We start from the raw sequence: 20,973 nt of genomic DNA, 5'->3' as shown, positions 1-20,973 counted from the left end.
ACTGTAGCACCTAATCTGGTCATTGTAAGCATTAAATAAAATAATGCATGTCAAATGTTTTTCAAATATTAATTTGTTGCTGTCCAGTCATTTTTAGTCATGTCTGATTCTTCATGACCCAATTTGAGAGAGACTGCAAAGGTTTGCCATTTTCTTCCCCAGCTTGTTTTACAGATGAGGAAACTGAAGCAGAGTTAATTAAGTGACTTGCCCAAGGTCATCCAGCTAGTAGTGTCTGAGGCTGTATTTGAATTCCAGAAGATGAGTTTTCCTGACTCTGGGCCTGGCACTTTATCCACTGTACTACTTAGCTGTCCAAATCTTAGTGTGTTATATAAATTTCAGCTCTTAGCATGTTTTCTTTCTGGTATATTGTATTGATTTCAAACAGCCACTTTAAAAATTCTCTGTTAACTTACATATAGCAGACAAGGAGTGACTTTCAACTTACATGCCCTAAGAGGATGATTGCTCCTTGATGGCAGATACTATTCTATATTTGTCTTTGTCTCTCTAGCGGCTAGCCCAGTGCCTGACATATGGTGGGTATCTAATAAATATTGATTTAAACTGAATGGGATCATGTAACATTTGTAAATGCATTATCACCATCATCACTCATTGAAGAAACATAGGGTTCTTGAGTATACACTCATTTTTGTCACTCACATTATTAGGCAAATGGCAGATGAAACAAATATTCTTGATACAAATATATTATTGACAATGGTTGTGATTGTACTAATTGATTTTGGTCAAAAACATCTGTATCACATATTTTTCTCCCTTGATGTTTAGATAACTTAAAAAATCAGTCTCCAATGCCTGATTATGGTTCCTGCCTGATTTCTGGTTTTCAAATATTATCGACATTTCTTAGCCACCATATTCACATTCCCGAAGTCTACCTCCTTGTAGCTAGCTTCTTCCTTCAGACTCCACTGAGTGAAGTGACTATTGAGTCCAAGGTGAGTCCCCTGAAATGCTTCCAGTGGTGGGGAGGGATAGTTTATTTTTACTTTGTGATACCAAAAGGGAAAAAGGAGGGACAAAATTCAGGAATAAATGATAGAAAAGCAGTTGCATCAGTTTTGGTAGGAGATCCCTTAGCCAGTTAACTGTTTATTTTAAAAATCATATAATTTCAAAATGATTATTCTTGCCATCAGAAGAGATTTTAGACAAAAAGCTTCCTGTGTTTGGCTATCCGTGATTTCTAGATCATTGCAGCTGAAGATGGATTGGTGACTAGTAGACTAGATGCCACTCTCTCTTTTCTTTCTCTCATCTGAAAGTTCTGAAATACTTGACAGGAAAACAGTTCTTTACATATGTATGTCTTCAGCTGAAATTGACTTCCAAAGCTGATAGTAATTCCCGTCCCATGAGCAGATTACTGGAGCCTCACAAACTTACCATCTGTTAGCTTTGGATCTTCATGCAAGATGGTGTCTTGGTAAGAGTGAATTGAACAAGTCACACTTTCACCGGTCTCTCTTTGAAAACATGGAAGGTAGCCACGTTAATCTTTCATTTATCATGATGGGGAAATTTTGTCCAAAGATAGCTATGCAACTTGCTTGAAGGAATCTCCAACTTGGAGGAATCTCCAAATGAGGATTAGCCAGTCAGCAAACTACACAAGCTTTAATAATTTCTATGAGCAACCTAAATACACACCACAGTGAAACAAATGGAAGATACACACAGATAGAGAAGAGGAGTAAGTCTAGGGTTTGTGAAAAGCTGTGGACACTATCAGGGAATACTGGGGTCACAAATAGAAGCTGCAACTTTCAGGGAAGGTAAGACTGAGAAGAGATGTCATATTACAATGGTTATTGCAGAACCACAATGGGGCAAGTGCCCTTACTCCCTCTTTTTGAGTAGGGATGGTTTCATTCATTATATTCATATCCCCAGCACATAGCTCTGAGCCTGACACCTAGGAGGTGCCTAAGAAATAGAAAAGGGAAAAGAATAAGCATTTATACAGCACCTACTGTGTACCAGGGAACATGCTAAGCACTTTTACAAATATTATCTAATATTTCACAACAACTTACAACAACTGAGGGAAGTAGGTTCTATTATTGTTGCCCATTTTCCCATTGAGATAACTGAAGCAAAGGTTAAGTGACAAGCCAAATACTTGTTGATTGACAGCAGTCCAGGTATCTTTCCCATGTTTCTGCTGAACTATTCCTGCTGGTGTGTATTTAATCTCCTAGTTAAAGCTCTTCTCCAAGCCATAAAATAACAATAACAAATTACCCTTCCTCAAACCAGAAAAGCCTGCCTCTATTCTTTTTCATTTTCTTCAGTTTTTCAAATTGTAAAATATATAAGTATCTTATTCCTAATTTCCAGTGGTAGGAATACACTAGAAGAGTGTTTTGTTCTATTATATCCCTTTTTATTCCAACTTGGCATAGAAAAATTCTAGATGAGGAAATTCCTAACAATGTAGGCTGGCACATTCTCTGCTATGTATAGTCTTAGAGGCTGAAAAATTAAGTTTTCTGTATAGGATCACACCAGTATGGGTTGAAGATGGGGCTTTGAACTTAAGCCTTCCTGGCTTCAAAGTCAGCTCCATCCACTACATAATGCCGATGCTCATAAATTACATATGTTATATATTTATGAATTATGCATATATAAATTAAAACATGCTTATAATTTCTATTTTCTATTTTAGGCAAGTCTTGATGCCATGTTACAATGGTTATTGCAGAACCACAAAGAGGCAAATGCCCTTAAGTCTGGTTTATGCACAGAAGGTATCCTGCTGCTACTAGAGATGGTCAAAACCATAATTAACCTGGTGAGTATTTGCTGTCATCAGGACCTCAAATTCAAAATATGCTCGTTCCAAGTCTATCATAAGCAGGATCTTCCTCTTACTTATCCCTTCCATATGACCCTTTCTGCCCACTCAAACAGAAATGACTTTTAGGTCAGGGTCTCCTCACCTCTTGCCTAGTTTGCTAATTGATCTGCCCACCTCTTGCATTATTGCCTAAGTAATTTTCCTGCAGCATAGATTTGACCATGTGACTCCTTGAGTAAGCCAGCTTTAATGCTTTCCGGTTGTCTCTAGAATGAATTACAAAGTCCCCTGTTTAATTCTTAAAGCCCTCTAAAATCTGGCCCCAACCTGCCTTTCCAGCCTTATTGGCCATTCCTCACCCTTCCACACTGATTCAGATAAGATGACTTTCTTTCCCCCACTCTTGACCCTCCAGTCCCTATCTTTGTGCTTTAGCGTTGGCTGGAAAAGAGTATTTGTTTCTGTCCAATCTCAAGCACTTCACGTAGTTTCCTAATTTTCATCTTTGTGAAGTCATTGGAGTTTGATATAAACCCCCCCCCAACAAAATACCAAACTATTAGCTTCTATCTATTAAAAACTATTAACTATTATTTGAAATAACTAGGAAACCATAGAATCCTAATTTTTACCACCTGGAGAAATTAAGAGGAAAATATTACTTATAATGTCACTTAAAATTTGCTATTTGCTCTCCTGATCTCTAAACTAGTCCCTTCTTTGGTTCAGGCATAGACTAGGTTGGGTATACTTTAATTAGGTGTCTTTTCTAGAATCAGAGATCCAGGAAGGCAGGTAAGCAGTCCAATTCTCCTGCTTTCTTGTGCAGTAGCTGAATCAAATTACCCAGAGGCGTGCCCTTCATAAATTGTGTTCATAGCCTATCACAGGTTCAGAAGAAGATAATTGGAAAGTGACCTACCCTGGGAATGTGATGCAGTTCCTTTGTCTAATATACCACAACTATCCTCAGGACCCTGTATGGTGGTCCTCTGACTTTCTCCAAGCCTTGGCTGCAATTCTCTTCCCTCCAAAAATTCCAAAGGTGAGCAATATTGAATGCCTTTCCTAAAACCTAGGGAGTGGCCCCTCCCTCTTGAGAGCTCTTAATGCCTGGCATATACATCATTACTCTATGTGTTTCAGTCCATGTCATACCTATGCTCTAAGCACTTGCTATCTCCTATAATATGGGCATCATGTCTGATTCTTTATTTTTCTGCCTTTCATTCCATTTGTGCCTCTCTTGATGTCTTGCATGTAGTATGTGAAACAAGTATAATCTAGCTCATTCTCCCAGAGCTCTGCCTGCACTATATTCCCCTCAGGGTTCCAGGGTTACCTTTCTGGAGTTTGGGGTGTTTCTTCTCTACTGCCATTAGCCTGAGTCACTACCAGGTTTGAATTTTCTACTCTTAGGTGCCAGGGACTATGGCCTCAATTGCATTTAACCACTTAACATCAGTTAACTTTTAGAAAAGGATATTTACTTTGAAGAAATAGCAACAAGAGAAATAGCAGTTCCTCCCAGAACCTCACACTTTCCCATATTCCATCCTGGTCTCTAGGTAGAGCGCACTCACACTTAGCTGAATTTCTACATAGCATTGGTCCTACAAAGTTCAGGTCCAAATGCAGCATCACTGCTGCATCTCAGTCAAGAAACATTTATTAAGTACTTACTGTATGCTAAGCATTTTGCTAAGCCATGGGGACACAAATACAAGTAAAAAGAATGATAATCCCTGTCCTCAAAAAGATTACATTTTAATTATGAAAGATAAAAGGATAACTGAGAAATGAGGAGATATCATGAGGAGGGGGAAAGATGCTCATTCAAGAACTTGGTGCATAAGTCCTGAGAATGAGGGATAACTGCCTTTCCCAGAATGGAGATTTAGAAAAGAATTTACCAGTAGAACAAAAGACTCATAGAAATCAGGAGGCAGCTGAGGCCTGGTTAGTAGTTAAAATAATAATACTCGGGGATAGCTAATTGGGGCTCTTTCCTAAAATGGAGGTTCTGAGCAAAACTCACCAATGGGAGAAGGGGCTTACAGGGGTGGAGTCAAGAAGCAGACGAGGCATAATAGCGAATTCCAGAGAATGAATGGATCTTTGTCTCAGCTACTTTTAGACTGGGTCTCAAAGATCACTCTTAAAGGTCAATTCTTTCTCCTTGGGACATTAATATTGAACTGACTACAATACTTGGATATTAGGATGCCAGAAGGCTTGTTCTCTTTTCCTTTTGAAACTTACAAGGTCAAAGTCACTAATCCCTTCACCTGAAATGGAAAGCGCAAAGGCAGTGGCCAAGGATGCTCCATTTCAAGGGGTCACATTTTGGCTGCAGTTAAGAAGGCCCAAAGCTTCTCTGTTTACAGTACTGTCTTTCACTGTTAATGAAGAAGTCAAAGAGATACTCCAAGAATAAGCAGTCAAAGCTAACATGGCTGAGATTCTGATAATGAATGCCTTTTTGAAGACATCCTCAGTTTCAAGTATGCAGCCAATCAACAAGGTTACAATTAGCCACGTGGTGAGCAGTCCAGGAACCAGTTGCAGAATGTCTGCACATGCCCTATTATCTCCTCAGAGTATTTCCATTACATGACATCATGACTCTCCCAGAAGCAGGCTCTCTCACATGGGGAGTTTGTTGCATTCTGTGGATATGCCAGGTATTAAAACATAAGTATTCAGTAAAAGTTTATTGAATTATATATAGTGTATATTAAATGACAGAATCGGGACCCAGAAGATCTTTAGATTTTTGAGTTGATTTTAAAAAGATGAAAAAATCTAAACTCTTTCAAATTCTCTGGGTTTTTTTTAAATAGAGTATTAGCATTGGTCAAAGGAAAGATGACTTGACAGCAGTTCATGTAAAAAAAAAGAGAAATTTTAAGTGATGAGAAGCTCAGTGTAAGCCAACCAACAGTGTAACATAGTTGCTAAAAGGCTAATTATTGATTGTGAGTCTTGAATATTAGTCTTAGTGTGAATTAATTGTATAGAATCTAGAATGGAAAAAGTCATAGTACTGGTGCTATTGCATTCTCCCTTGGGCAAATCCTATCTGGAGTATTGTGTTCAGTCCTTAGAGCCATGCTTTGATAAACTGGAGTATGACCAAGAAGATGAAGGACCAGGAATCCATATCTTACAAGAAAAAATAAATAGAGGAGCTGGGTATGTTTAACTTAGAGAAAGACTGGTGTGGTAAAGGGAAAGAGTGTTTCCAAATATGTTATAGGCTAACATGTGGAAGACGGATTAGGGTTAGACTAGAGCTACGACCCATAGATAGATAGATAATTTTTGATATACCACAAGGGGAAATGCATACACACATACATGTAGCATGTATGTGTACATGTTTATACATTTGTTTATGTGTGTATAATATATACATATACATACATACATAAGAAGTTTAAAATCTCTAAAAATGGAATAGGAATTGTCTGAATGAAGTGATGATGAATTTCCCTGTTGCTGGAAGCATTCCAGAAGAGGCTGGATGGTTATTTGACATAGATGTTGTAGAGGAAATTACTGTTTGAACTAAAAGATTGAATTAGCCAACAATGTTGGGGTTTTTTTTTTACATTTTTCCAACTCTAAGCTTCCCTGTGATTCTTCAAGGGAAAAAATAAAATGACAAGTAAAGCCATTTTTTCTTTTAAGGGAAGTAAATAGACAACAAGGAAATTACTTCCAAACTTGAGGATTATACTTTTCTTGGTAAAGATGGAACCTTACCTTTAATCACCTTGGGGGTGCTTCTATAAATTGGTCAATTTCCAGAGTTGTAGAAATGAGAAAAATGATGATAGATTTAAGTCTTAAAGACTTCTAAGTCTTGGAAGAAGAATATGGTAATTGTAGGAAATGAAAACTTATTCCTGGAAGCATGTAATTCCATTCTAACAAAAGCATGGTGTGAACATTTTCCCCATGAATTTCTCCCCTTTTTTTCTGAATTGGCTATGTTGAAGATAATGATGGAGGCACTGTTGTAGAGAGAGAGAGGACTTAGCTTGGGAAGAGAAAGGAAGTCAGAAATAAGTGTGTTTGAGATCAAGATAAATTCTTCTAGGTCCAGGATCTGAATTCCAAGGAGTGGTGGGGCTGAATTTGGAGCTCAGTTGGACACAAATTGATAATAGTGGCAGAGAAAAGAAAAAGAGTCATTGTTGCTTCAATGATTCTGAAAATGTGATTGTAAACTAGGCCAAGGTGCAGTAAAATTCAAGACAAAAATCAAGAAATGAACAACATTAGGGGCTGAGAATTCCCTGCTCTTCCTTGTTTTGTTCCACAGGGGCTTTTATTCATAGAAAGTGGGACAGACACCACAGTACACAATCTTAGCATAGCATTTTTGATACTTAACCAAATGAATCTAATTATTTGCTTTGAAATTATACGGTGAGCTTTTCAATCAGGCTCTAGAACAGTAATTAATCCAATCACTTCCTCCCTGGTGCCATTGAATTAATTTTATGAATTAAGAAAAAATTAATTAATTTTATGAATGGGCAAAGTGAGACATTGAGGGCTGATCTCATTGGCAGAAGGTTTCAGTACTGTGGTGGAAAAGGGAGCTGGGAGTGAGGAGGTGTCCCTTTAATTGACTAATGCCACTAATTCTGCTTGTGAAATTGATTATTCTTGGTACTTCAGGACACTGAAAAGTTGAGATAAAAGTTGTCTCTCAGTAATGTTTGAAGATAACCAAGGTGTTATGAAAAATGTCTTGTAAACCTTATAATGACAGACTGATGTCATGTCAACTAATAGTGCTGAGGCTTTATACTCTAGTACACTAGAACTCTCAGGGGTTGGACACTAGAACCTATCATGGTAGAGCCCAGGAAACCCATTTTCTAGTTCTTCATACTATCCATATGACTGTACCTTCATTATAGCATGAAATGGCATAGAAAACAAATGCCCTACTACTAAAAACCTCTAAATTCAACTGCCTATTTGATACACCCAGGTATGACCATGTTGCCCCTTTGCTCCCTTTTTTCCTCCAAGATAAAAGACAAAATTTATATTTAAATCCTTCTACAAGAATCTTAGCTCTGTCACCTACTATCTGTGAGATCTGCGTCAAGTCTCATCATTTGGGGGCCTTAGTTTCTTTATCTCCAAAATGAGATGTTTGACTCAATGGCATCTGAAGTTTCTTTCAGCTCTAAATATAAGGTCCTATGGTATCTAGTCTGGCTCCCATTTACCTTCTCAGGTTTATTTCATATTCCTCCTCTTTCACCCATTCTCCATTCTAGTCAAATCATTCTGTTGGCCATTCCTCATACATGACACCAAATCTGTCATGTGAATTTGCATAGCTGTCCTGTCATGTGGCTTCATTGCATACCTTCCTTCAGTCTGTAGAGTCGCTGCTTTGCCTCAAAGCAGAGCTCAGGTATCCTCTCCTGCCAGAGATCTTTCCTGATTTTCCCAGTTGTTAATTCTTTTGTCTTGTTGCAATAACTTGCTATAACTTTGTATATGCTTTGTGTGTGTATCTTTGTACATGTTCTATCTCTCCACTAGAACATATGTTCCTGGAGGGAAGGGACCTTTTTGTTTATATCTCTATATCCCAAGAAACTAGGACAGTGCCTTGAATGGAGCATGTATTTAATAAATGTTGACAAAATGAATGACTTCTTTTCCTGAGTAGAGAATGAGTGACTCCTCACGGAATGACAATGTCCTTTTGACTGCTGCTGAAGGACAGAACAGTGTGGAGTCCCCTACAACTCCTACAGTCCACCCTGCCAGAAAACAAGTCTCTGACTTCCTGAAGCTCCTCCTCATAGAGATCTTGCTCTGTTCTCCGACACAAAAACAATCACATCCGTTGGACTTTCTTCTTGAGGTTGGTTCTGATACAATGGAAATGGGCTTGAATATTAAGTCATCCAAAGGATTGAGGCAAAAACTGGAATTTAGTGGGTGGAGTTGTGGGGTAGAGGGTTTAGGGAAGGATAACATTTCCAGAGAGGTAAAGAGCCTTTGTCCTTCACCAAGGAAGCAAAAAATCTTTGACCTTCAGGCTATCCAGGTTATAGCTTTAATGTAAAATGAACTTGGAATGATCAATTGATCAGTAAATATAGTTGGGGTGAACTTCAATTCTCCTGCTTTATGACATAGATCAAGAAGCTCTCAAATGCCTTCTAAAGAGTCACATGAGCAAACAATTTGCTGATGAGATGGGGTCATGAATAATTTACTTTTTGGGCTAAAAGTAATGGCCTTTTATCTGAACAGGAGTGATTTAGGAGTGAATAGGAGTTGAACAGAGAGTGAATTAGAAGAGAATAAATTAATTTCTTAGTGCTGAGGTTTAGGGCTTCTGGGACACCAAAATAGCCACACACAGGTTCTGCTGGAATGAATTTGACCCAAGCCTTCTTTCAACCAAAGAAAATGTTTATTAAAACACTGATAGTGGGTGGGTGAGATTCTAAAAATCTGCCATATTGACCAGACTCTTAAGGAATTTAAGCATTGGCTAGTCTCTTAAGGAATCTGAACATTTGTGAGGCTTGTATTGGCAAGCAGGCCAGATTGAATCTGAATGCTTGAATGGAGGCAAGATGAATCTTATGTACAGAAAGACTGTGGGAACAGAGAAGGGGTCTAGATGGAATTAAGGGAGTAACGGTCTAGGGCGGGCCCACATGCAGACAAGCAAAAGGGTGAGAAAGGCCAGGGACTTTTCTTTTTGGGGTCTAGATCCCAAAGACGTGGTCTTTTACTTTTCAGACTTCAGATCCCATCCCCATCATTAGCATGGTCCTGAACAATGGCCAACTAGGACTCTAACCTTAAAACACACCAAATTTCCAGTAACTCTCAGTGAAAGCTCTGGTTATTGTTGAGAAAATACTTTGCTAGTGTAATAGAAAGTGTTGTATTTAGATCTGGGTTCTGGACTCATCTCTGCACCACCACCGCCTCCCCATCCTGGATGACCTTGGGTAAAGTCAACCAACTTTTCTATGCTTCATTTTCCTCATCTGTAAAAACAGTAATAATAGCCAGCGTTTATATAGCACCTGCTGTGTACCAGATCTTGTGTTAAACACTTTACAAACATCTCATTTGATCCTCACAACAACCCTGGAAAGTAGGGGCTATTATTATCCTTATTTTACAGATGAGAAAACTGAGGCAAAGCAAGGTTAAGTGAGTTGCCCAAACTGCCCACCTAGTATGCCTGAGACTGAACTCAGGTCTTCCCTACTACAGGTCTAGTAGTCTATCCACTTAGCTACCTAAACCAAGAAGTTATTTACTCAAGTCTCTTAATGCTCTATAGATTTCTAAGTAAATAACTCACTTTTTTTTCAGTACAATAACCCTCTTAGGATATAGTAACTTAAAATAGTGGATATATTTCCTTCTTGTGGAGCTTGTATTATGTATAAAAGTGCTATATAGACTATAAAGTGGCATAATGTGTAAGAGGGGATTAGTATTAATTAAAAAGGCTTTGTTCTTATCATTTATGTTGACAAGTTTTAGTGATACTGATATCAGATTTGAGAGTGTGTTATAGAGTAGGCAAAAATTATTACTACCTGTACTGTGCAGTGAATTTTCACCAAAAAGTTGTGATGATACTTATTTTGCATTATTAAGATTCAGCCCTGTGAGATATACATATATATATATATATATATATATATATATATACACACATACATATACACACACACGTATATATTTATGTGGATAGATAGACTTATAGATATAGACAGATAGAGATTTCCATTCCAGTAAAGAGGACCAGTTCCTGTAATTGCAGATGGAGCTGCTCTGACAAAATGAGCACCCCAAATAGGAAACCTATTAAATATCACTTGGGCCGCTAGCTAGGATAACTGTCCTAGGATACCAGGATTTAGACTGAAGTTGTTATTGACTTTGGAAGACAATGGCACTCTTGGGTGTATTTAAAATATGAGAAGAATGTCAGGGAATGAAATGAGAATCTCATTAAAAAAAAAAAAAAGAAAGAACTTATGATTTCACATGATTGCTATTCATGGAATCTCAAATTCAGAGCTGGAATGGACCTTAGACATAACCTAATCTAATCCATACATGAAGCAGGTACCAAACACTTGACAAATGGTCACTCATCTTCTCAAATACTTTCTGAGTTTGTCCCTACCCATTCCAATCTTTAATAATTAGTAAGCATTTCCTTGCATTCTATAAAAATCTGGCTTTTTAAAATAAATTCCACTCATTGTTTCTAATTGAACCATCTAGGACCAAACAAAAAAATATAACCCTTTTTCCACATGATCCCCCTTTAGATTTTTGAATACACTCCCTGTAAACCATCTCTTCTTTCAACTATACATATTTTCAGTAAGTTGAAGATTGTTTTCTTGTCACAGTGAATAACATGTCATGGTTTCAGGCTTCTCCAGAGAACACAACAAACCAGCAGAAACGATGTTTCCAGTCTGAGCTCCTACTTTCTGCTATGGGTGTGTTTCACATTATAAGTGAAGGCTGCTGTGCTATAAGTTCCAATGGTGAGTGGTGGGGAAATGAATCCTGACCTCCATTTGCTGCATTTATTTGTCAATGTGCATGATTTGATGCTGTGGAAGAGACATTGAATTACTCCATGTCAGTGACACTAGAGTGGGGGAAAAAAGAAACATCCCATTTCACACAAACATAGACATGTAGCAGATCACTGACTGCCCAGTGCAGAAGATTTGTCCATTTGAAATGCAAATGTACTGTTGGTGGATATGGCAACAGGGGACAACAGGACCACAGTCTTTCAAGGGAGGCCAAGTCTACCCAATAGAGGCATAGTGCATAGAAAGTTGGCTTATTTTGAAAGACCTAGGTTTGAATCTTTTTGTAGACACTTAATAGCTGTGTTAGCTAATATCTCTGAACCTCAATTTCCTCATAAGGAAAATAAAGACAATGATATCACAAGGTAGCTATGAGGATCAAATGAGACAATCTACGTCAAACTCATTGCTAACCTTAAACTGCTTATATAAATAGGAGATATCCACCTCCTCCTCCATCATCATCATCATCATCATCACTGGCACTGGCACTGGTGAGGGAGACATAGGTCTCTTTTTAACTATAGATATAGTGAATCCTATGGCCTTTTAGATAGAATTGTCTTCCTGGTTCTATACATATCCAGTTTTCTACTGATTCTTGTTACAGCCCGCGTACTTTGAACCTGAGCTTGGCCTGTTGTCACTGAACATAGATGAATAAATAGAGTTTTTAATCTGGGAAACCTTGAACTTCCAGACACTTCTGACACCTAAAGATTGAAAGGGTTCTGGACCCGATGAAAAGGCATAGGGACTCGTGCATAACCTATATGCCCCAGAGGGTATAGAAGTCTGTCAGTGATAAAACTTCAAGATCTTCACTTATGGAGAGTCTTATGGAGACTCTGCAGTTGGTAGAGGGATTTCATAATCCAGTGACCCTGAAGATTTAGTTAGATGATAGTTTTAGAATTATAAGGGAATCTACAGATCATCTAGTCCAATACCATCACTTTACAGATGAGGAACCAGAGTTTGGGTAAATTAAATGTCTTGCCTGATTTCACATAACTAGTAAATGACTGAGCCAGCATTCAAACTCAGTTCCTCTAGCTCCAAATCTTGCACTCATTCCTATTGTGAATAAAATGCCTCAAGTAGTCACAAGCAGAAAAGATTTCTATTGTCTCTATCTCAGTCTGAAAAATCTCTCCATTTGACGTTATGCCAGTAAGCTCATAAATTAGATTGGACGAGCTCTCTGTTCAAACTATTGTACTTGATCTGAAACTCTTTGACTTCTTATAGTCTGAAATGCTACTACCTACCTAATTATAAGGTGGAGGAAGCATAGCTAGGCAAAAGTTTTTCTTGAAAAGGTCTGGGAGTTTTAGTGGAATACCACTTCACCATCAATTAAAAGTGAGATATGGCATCCTAATTGTTAGTTCACTTCTGGGATGTTTCAAGACAGCTAAAGTATTCAGAGCTATCCTGGTCTCTTCTGTTCCTAGTAACTCTGCTCCATCCTCACCCTTCCAAAATTACTTTATATACGTTTTTACTTAGTTATATGTGTTTATTCCTCCTCCCCCTCATTCTCATCTCTCTTATCAATAGAATATAACGTCCTTGAGGGAAGGGGCAGCTTTTCTTTTGTCCTTAGTGCCTGACAGACAGGAGACTTAATAAAGTTTGTTAAATGAATGTTTCCCATATTAAAATGCATATTGGTCCCCACAGACACTAGAGAACCACAACAGAGTTCAGAATCGACTCCTTCATTAGCAAACATTTCCTACTTGACACAGAAACTCGTTGAGAAACTCTACAGTGGAATGTTTACTGCAGACCCCAAAGAGATCCTTCTATTTATCACAGAGCAGATCATAGTGGTATGTACCCTAAAGGCATTTATTTTTCTCACTGTTAAAATATTCTGTTACTGTTTTGGAAAGTAGCTGTTGATCACTTAGAAGTTTGAAACTATGTAATCAAAGTGTTGTACCATTATCTCTTTCATCTGGTCAGACTTGACTTATCTTCCCTGAAATGGAGTTGCCGAACAGATGACAGCTTGTATATATCAGTTAAAAAAGGAGAATCCCCACAGATAGTTTTGTGATAGGACATTGAAGCTAAATATTTGAACAGAATTGTTCATTAAAACCACAACCTTATCACCTCATATCTCCACATGAGATCAGATGCATTTTCAATGAACTGAAATTCAGACCTAAATGACATTCACAGAATCAGATAATGTGAGGGTTGGCGAGATCCTCTGGGACCAAACTGAATCCCACCCCCAAACCCACTCTATAGTACCAATTCAAGTTACCACAAGTATATTAAGTAATAGAAATATGTTATGCATAACTTTACATGTATAATCTATATCAAATTGCTTGGTTTCTCAGAGCGGGGAGGGCATAGAGGCAGGAACAGAATTTGGGGGGATGAAAGAAAAAAGGGAAAAAAGAAAAAAGTGTTACATGTTAACTATTTCATATTTAAAAGAAATAACAAGTTGTACACAATAAATTTACAGTTTCATATGCAATCATCTTTTTTTCTATTCTATTATGTTATGGAAATGATGTCTTATTTTTTCAGTTAAGAAAAAAATAAATACAAATTTTTTTTCAAAAGAATGTTACAAATTTGCATGTCATTGAGAAAAATAAAATTTAAAAGGTATTAAGTATCTAATATTTGCAAGGCATTGTGCTTGTGCTAGGCATCAGGAATCTGTAAAAAATAATAAAAAAAGCTCTAAGCCATCAGATTGCTCTATCAGATGTTGGGGTTTAGGGATGAGATAAACATATAAGCAAATAAGCCAATACAAGAGAATTTGAGGAAGGAAAGAACACTAACATGGATTATGTTTGCTTTTGATTTACAGGTCATTGAAAGTGCTTTCTCTCAGAAAGAAGCTCTTCTTGGTGTCTTATACAGCAGCTTAAATAGAGTCATTCTGTATTGCCTGTCCAAACCACAGCAGTCACTTTCTGAATGCCTTGGTCTATTAAGTATCTTGAATTTCCTCCAAGAGCAATGGGACATCATCTTTGCAACATACAATTCGAATATGAGTTTCATCATCTGCTTCATGCACTGTCTTTTTCATATTCATGCAAGAAGGTAAAAGTATAATGTTTGCAGCCTCATAAAAAAGGGACTCGAAACAGAAAAAAAAAATATGGGTTTGGGGTATAGTATTGTTGATGAGGGTAATTTTGGATCATCCACCCATTCAAGTCACATGCAATATTTAAGTGTCATTGTGTACATGCTTGGGTTTTTGTATTTTCTGGAAATGACGTCTTTCTGAGATTCTATTTAAGCTTTAGTCACTTTAGTTCTCTTATTGAAGTATGGGTTCCATACATTAATCTCACATGGCATCTAAGACTCAGTATTCTTGACAGCATTTCACTTGAGAGGTTTTGGTTTAAGGATCTGAACTGGCCTACAGTGTCCTGGAAGTTCACACAGTTTGTCATTTGCCTCCCCCCGCAACTCTCTGGGATTATCAAAATGACCTTCCAAGACACATTTCTTCCTTCTGAAAACAATAAGAAGGGATCTCCTTGGGTGCTGGTGTATTTTTCCTTATCTTTATCATTATCTAGTTAGAGTTACTGTTGTTCTTTAAATACTAGAACCTGAAAGGGCCTAATTAGAGTTAAAAGAAAAACACAAGATATTTTTTTTCAATCATTCAAAAGGTATTCTTTTCGCTTTATGTTGTCTTTCAAAAAATTAATTGTGGTGAAGAGCTTAGAAACTTCTACTAGCAATGAGGATCCATAACTTCTGTGAAACTGAATCTAAGAACATTGCCTGGGAAATTGGGAGGTTAAGACTCCCCAAGGCCACACAGCTAATCTGCATAAGAAATAGGCCTTACCTACCTAGGCTTTCCTACCTCAGAAGTCAGCTCATTAATTACTCATTAATTAGTACACCACAATTCTGCCTCTCAGTCATTCTCATTATTTAAATAGACTATCTTTTGCAAAGTAAGGTTTTGGGGATTTTCTGAAAGTGTATAGGTATTAATGCACTTGGAAAAGTATGGCAAAAGAAACTGAGTTCTGCCTGGGTAATCTCTTGTTGGTTCCAGTTATCCAGAGGGATTTGGATTAGAACCCAAACCTAGAGTGAGCCCTTATCACCAAGTCTTCCTTTCTCCACATGAAGACATGAGAGAACCAGGAGAGGAGGGTCTTCCAAGTCTGAGTGATGGTAATGTATCTTTTTTGTTATTTTTCTTTGGTGGGAGTGAGAAGGGGAGGGAGAAGAAAGTAGAACTGAATGACTGATTTGTTAGGACTCTTATAGATAACTCATCTTTTCCTAGAATAAAGGATCAAAGATTGTTGAGAAATGTTTGAAAACACAACAGAGGAAGGGTCATGGGTATCCATGGACAAACATGGATTAACTCTAAGAGAGGAGTAGACTAAGTATGTCTGGTATACAATGAAAGTGAATAAGTGATCTTAGTTCCTGGAAACCTTTGCTATGACACAGTTTAAAAGAATAGAATTTATCAAGAGACATGTTTGTCTTAGACTATCAATGGTTTAATTTCATTAGTATATTAAAAGAATATCACTGCAAAAGGTGCCCTCACAAGGTTGCCTATGTCATAGACCCTAAGTGTATATGCTGAAGTGCCAGTGTAGTCTAAACATGGGATCCGAATAGAATAAGTGACTTAAGTAAAACAAAATACATGCACATACTAGCTTGGAATAGCCACTTAATCTTTAAAAAATATATATATATACATATATATATATACACACACATACATATATGTTTAAATTTCATACAAATGCAAGATGAGAAAAGAAAAAAATGTCATGTACACAGCAGATCATAGGAGAGAATTCAATATAAAATAATCAATTTCCATTTCAAGGAAACCCATGTATTAAATACTATATATTATTTTCAAAGCTGCCCAGCTTTGCTTTCTTGTTGGTTTTCTTTTGTTCTCTACTGTGTAGTTTTTGCTTTATTTTTTCCCTTCCATCCTCTCTCCCACCCTAAAGAAGGCTACAATTAAGTGTGGAGTTACACACACACACACACACACACACACACACATATACAGATATCTGTAAACATACACACATACACTCATACACATATACGTAGGACCATGCAATGCTTATTTCCACCTGTCATCTGTTTTTGAGGATGGATAGCATCTTCCTTCATAGGTCCAAGTGTTTCCATGTTTTCCAGATCAACCAATTTATCATTTCCTACATCACAGCAATATTCCAACCCAATCACATCCAATATGAGAGATTATCTATGAAAGATTTCCCCCCAATTTTCTGCATTCCTTCTATTCTTGGTTACACAGGTTTTATTTATATAAGAAAATTTTAATTTAAAATAATTGAAATTTTTTTTACACTTCAACAATTCTCCCCCTAACATAGTTTAAGGTCTGATACTGCTGAATCTACTTCCTTCACATCTTTTTTCCTGGTTTCTTTGAAGTTCCTGACCTTCTGCTCTTCCAAATGAACTTTGTTATTATTTTTTCTAACTTGGCAAAATAATTTTTTTAGTAATTTAATTAGGATGACATTGAATAAATACGTAAAGTTATCATTTTAAAATTTATATTGGCTTTACCTACCAATGAATAATATATATTACTTCAATTATTTAGATATGATTTTATTTCTATGATGTGTTTTATGTTTATGTTCATAAAGTTCCTGTGTCTGTTTTGACAAGTATACACTTAGGTATTTTATACTGTCTAGGTATTTTAAATGGCCTAAAGCTATATTGAATAATAGCCCTGATACATAGTGTAGCTTCTCTATTTTTCACTTTTTTTTAAATATTTATTTTAACTATAACGTTTTCTATGATCACGATTACTATTCTTCTTTTTTTTACTTAATAAATTCTACTCCTCCCCTTTATCTTGTCTTTGTGTGTATCTCTCATTTTTATGCTGTTTCCTGAAAGCAGCATATGATTGAGTTCAAAATTTTTATCTACTCTCCATTTCCATTTTATGGGTAAATTTGTCCCATTCACAATCTAAGCTACAATTGCTTATTGTATGTTCTCTTCCTTTCTATTTTTCCTCACTATGCTTCTCATTCTATTTTCCTTATCTTTCCTCACTCCTCTGTTTTACTTCTACCCATTACCTTGCCCTCCTATCTTTAACCTAGCCACCCCTCTAAAAGTCACTCCCTTATCCTCTCCCCAAACCCCCCTATCCCTTTCCCCTCTTATTTCTTTCAGAATTCAGAAGACTTTTATACCCTTCTAGATATAAACGTTATTCCCTCTTTAACCGATTGCTGATGAGAGTAGGATTGCAGCACTATCCTCTCTTTCCCCCCACTAGATTCTTCTGTTTCAGTTTTTCCTTTTATGCCTCATTTATATGAGATAATTACTCCTTTTTATCTCTCCCTACTGTTTTATTTTTTAAGAACCTTCCCATAATACTCAGTTCCCAAACCTTTCTTTAAAACTATCCAGATATAATGACAGTCATAAAAAAGCTTAATATTTTCACATATAAGAAGTAAAGAATTTGACCTCATTAAGCCCCTTATATTTGGTCTTTAGTGTTCACCTTATATTCCTCCTGGATGTTATATGTTAAATTTTCCCTTAAGTTCTGGGACTTTTGTGACAAAAACCTAAAAGTCTTTCAGTTCATTAATGTTCTTTTTTTTTCATTCAGAATTATACTTAATTTTGCTGGCTAGATTACCCTCGGTTGTAACCCCAGCTCTTTTGCTATACAGAATATAGCATTCCAAGACCTATGATCCTTCAGCGTAGTAGCTGCTAGATCTTTTGTAATAGTTGTAGCTCCATGATATTTAAATTGTTTTTTTTCTTGTTGCTTCCAACATTTTCTCCTTAATCTGGGTGCTTTGAAACCCGGATATGATATTCCTGTAAATTTTCTACCTCTGTGTCTTTTAAGTGATGATCAATAGATTTCTTTTTCCAGTTCTGCTTTGCCTTCTTGTTCTAGAACTACAAGGTAATTTTCCTTGATGATTTCTTGTAATATTGTGTTAAGATTCTTTTTTTAATCATACTTTTCAGGTAGTCCAACTAATCTTATATTGTTTCTCCTTGATCTATTCTCCAGATCAGTTGTTTTTCTGATGAGATATTTCACTTTCTCTTCTTTTTTTTTTCACTTTTTAAAATTTTGTTTTATGCTTTCCTGGGGTCTTAGAATATCATTAGTTTTCCCTTGCACAATTATAGTTTTCAAGGATTTATTTTCTCCCTTCTTTTGATTCTCTATTTCAAGTTGATTGACTTTTTTCTCACAATTCTCTTGGATTGCTCTTTTTTTCTAACTTTTCTTCAATCTTATTGATTTTAAAAGTTCTTTTTGAATTCTTTCAAGAACTCTTTTTGTGCTGGGGGCCATTTGACTTTCCTCATTGAAAAAGGAATGACTTTAAGCTCCATTTTCTTCCTCTAAATATGAATCCATATCTTTTCTATCCCCAAAGTAACTATCTATGGTTGGGTTCTTTCTCCTTTGCTTACTTATTTTTTCTTTTATTTTACTTTTAGCAGTTATTAGTGTAATCAAATTGTATCCCCAAGGTGTGGGGAATGACACCTCAAGTCTCACATCCTTCTTACTGTTAATTTCCTGAGATCTGTCTCAGGGCCCAAACTTGGGTTATCCTCTCCACTCCCAAGACATGACTAGGGTCCTCAGCCACTGTCCCACAAATGACTTGTTCCCTATGGTCCCTCTGGTGGCTGCAAACTACAGCTGTCCTCTCTGCCCCAGAACTGAAACCAGAGATTCTGCTCTCCTGCAAGTGTCCACAGCCAACAAGGTCCTGCCCCTTACTACTGCATTTACCAGATGTGTGGTAACTCCTTCTCCCCACAGCCATAGCCTGGGACACTTCTGATCAGTACAGTTGTGCCTGGCATCCCTCAACAGTGGAAGGTCCCTCAGTCTCCTGGCACTCATTAATTGGCCAACAAAACATCCCAGTTCAAACCTACAGGGTCAGTGTTTGGGTCTGAATGGCTCAGGGTGAATGTACATAGCAACTGTTTCTGTTTTGGCCAGAAACCCTGAGGGTCTTCCCTCCCATGTTGATAATTTTTTAATTTTCTTTTTTTACTAAGTAAAAGAGACCATTCTTTGCCTCATTTCTTACCTAACTTTAATCACTAAATGGACATTGCCTTGGTCAAACTGTAACCTAGGAAAGAACATAGCTTGAAAAGACCATGGTCTCCCATTGCATTTGGGGCCATTTGTGGCCATCCTAAAGTATATCTGGCCACTTGACTTAGATGGCTCTGGTGGAGAAAGTGAGGCAGGTGATTTGAACAGCCTTCCCTCACTTAAATCCAAATCACTTGCCAGTCATGGCATCACTTCCCTGATGTCCTGATCGTGATTCTCTGAAGGAAGGACAAACAACAATAACTCAGCAGTCAGACCCCCACACTGTCTGTAAAATGAAAGTTTCTAAGTCTGAGAGAGCTTCTCAACCTAGCTATCCCCACAAATTGTTGTTTGTGGATTCTGTAGACAACCTGAGAAGTGGAGGGGTTTGCATTTCACTCAGGCTGAACCTCTGCTCTTGGAGGCTTGGTCTTTCCTGAGGTCTTCTCAAATTGTTGTAGGAGAACAAGTGTTTTACCCCATATTTATTTCTATTGCTCTGAGGTGAAGTTCTGCAAAAATTTGGAGAGCCAAAAGTTTTCTGACCTGTGCCCCCATCTTCCCAGCATCCTTTCCTGTAGCCATTTAAACTTAGCTCAGTTTTCCAACGTGTAAAATAGATCTGAGAATAATAAACACATGCTTTATTTGAGATTAAAATAATAACAAAATTATGCAATTATCAGATAATTTGGGGGGAATTTTTAAATTTCATAAACTAGGAACCATCAAGAGAAATGAACATTCAATTCACAATATAAAAATTATATAACACATAAAATTATAAAGACCAAATTATTTACATTTTTCCCTTTACATGTATACTTTGGGATATGAAAATAATGACAACTACCACAAAAACCTACCATCACAGTGTTGAAACATCAGATTATATTCACTTCAGTTAAATAAGAAAAATATCTTGTTTGACCCTGTCTTTCCTTCCATATAATATGTATTCTCAAACCAGTCTTGTGTAATTCTCTAGTACCCCTATAATATCATAGACTTAGAGACCTTAAAGATCATCTGGTCTAACCGCCTCATTTTATAGATGAGGAAACTGAGGTTTAGAGAAATTAAGTGTCTCAAACATTGCAAGTAGAAAAAAGTAGACTTTGAACCCAGATCCTTTAGCCCTAAATCCAGTGGTCTTTCTAACCTGCGATTCTGTGTAATACTATATATTATAACTACCTCTGCTGGACTCTGATACCTTTCTAGATTATAAATTCTTTCAAAGCTAATAATCCAGTAAGGCAACAGACATCAGCAGAAGTAGTTATAATGTATTGTTCCTTCACATATAATATATATGTTCTTTC

General features: G+C 37.0%; 1 protein-coding gene across 4 annotated transcripts in view; it reads left to right on the top strand.

Annotated features, from left to right (window-relative positions):
• WDFY4 (WDFY family member 4) overlaps positions 1-20,973 on the top strand; it is a 382,372-nt gene that overhangs the window by 140,228 nt on the left and 221,171 nt on the right. For all 4 annotated transcript variants that reach the window (XM_072627574.1, XM_072627546.1, XM_072627553.1 and 1 more), the window contains 8 exons: positions 799-968; positions 2,702-2,827; positions 3,714-3,878; positions 8,541-8,738; positions 11,301-11,418; positions 13,162-13,313; positions 14,327-14,565; positions 15,551-15,672. In XM_072627574.1, coding sequence (XP_072483675.1) covers positions 799-968; positions 2,702-2,827; positions 3,714-3,878; positions 8,541-8,738; positions 11,301-11,418; positions 13,162-13,313; positions 14,327-14,565; positions 15,551-15,672 — 1,290 coding nt within the window. The remainder of the gene's footprint in view (positions 1-798; positions 969-2,701; positions 2,828-3,713; positions 3,879-8,540; positions 8,739-11,300; positions 11,419-13,161; positions 13,314-14,326; positions 14,566-15,550; positions 15,673-20,973) is intronic.

This window comes from Notamacropus eugenii, chromosome 1 (genome assembly GCF_028372415.1).
Source record: "Notamacropus eugenii isolate mMacEug1 chromosome 1, mMacEug1.pri_v2, whole genome shotgun sequence".
Taxonomy (NCBI): Eukaryota; Metazoa; Chordata; class Mammalia; order Diprotodontia; family Macropodidae; genus Notamacropus; species Notamacropus eugenii.
The sequence above is the reverse complement of the archived record's forward strand: the minus strand, read 5'-3'. Positions and strand labels throughout refer to the sequence as shown.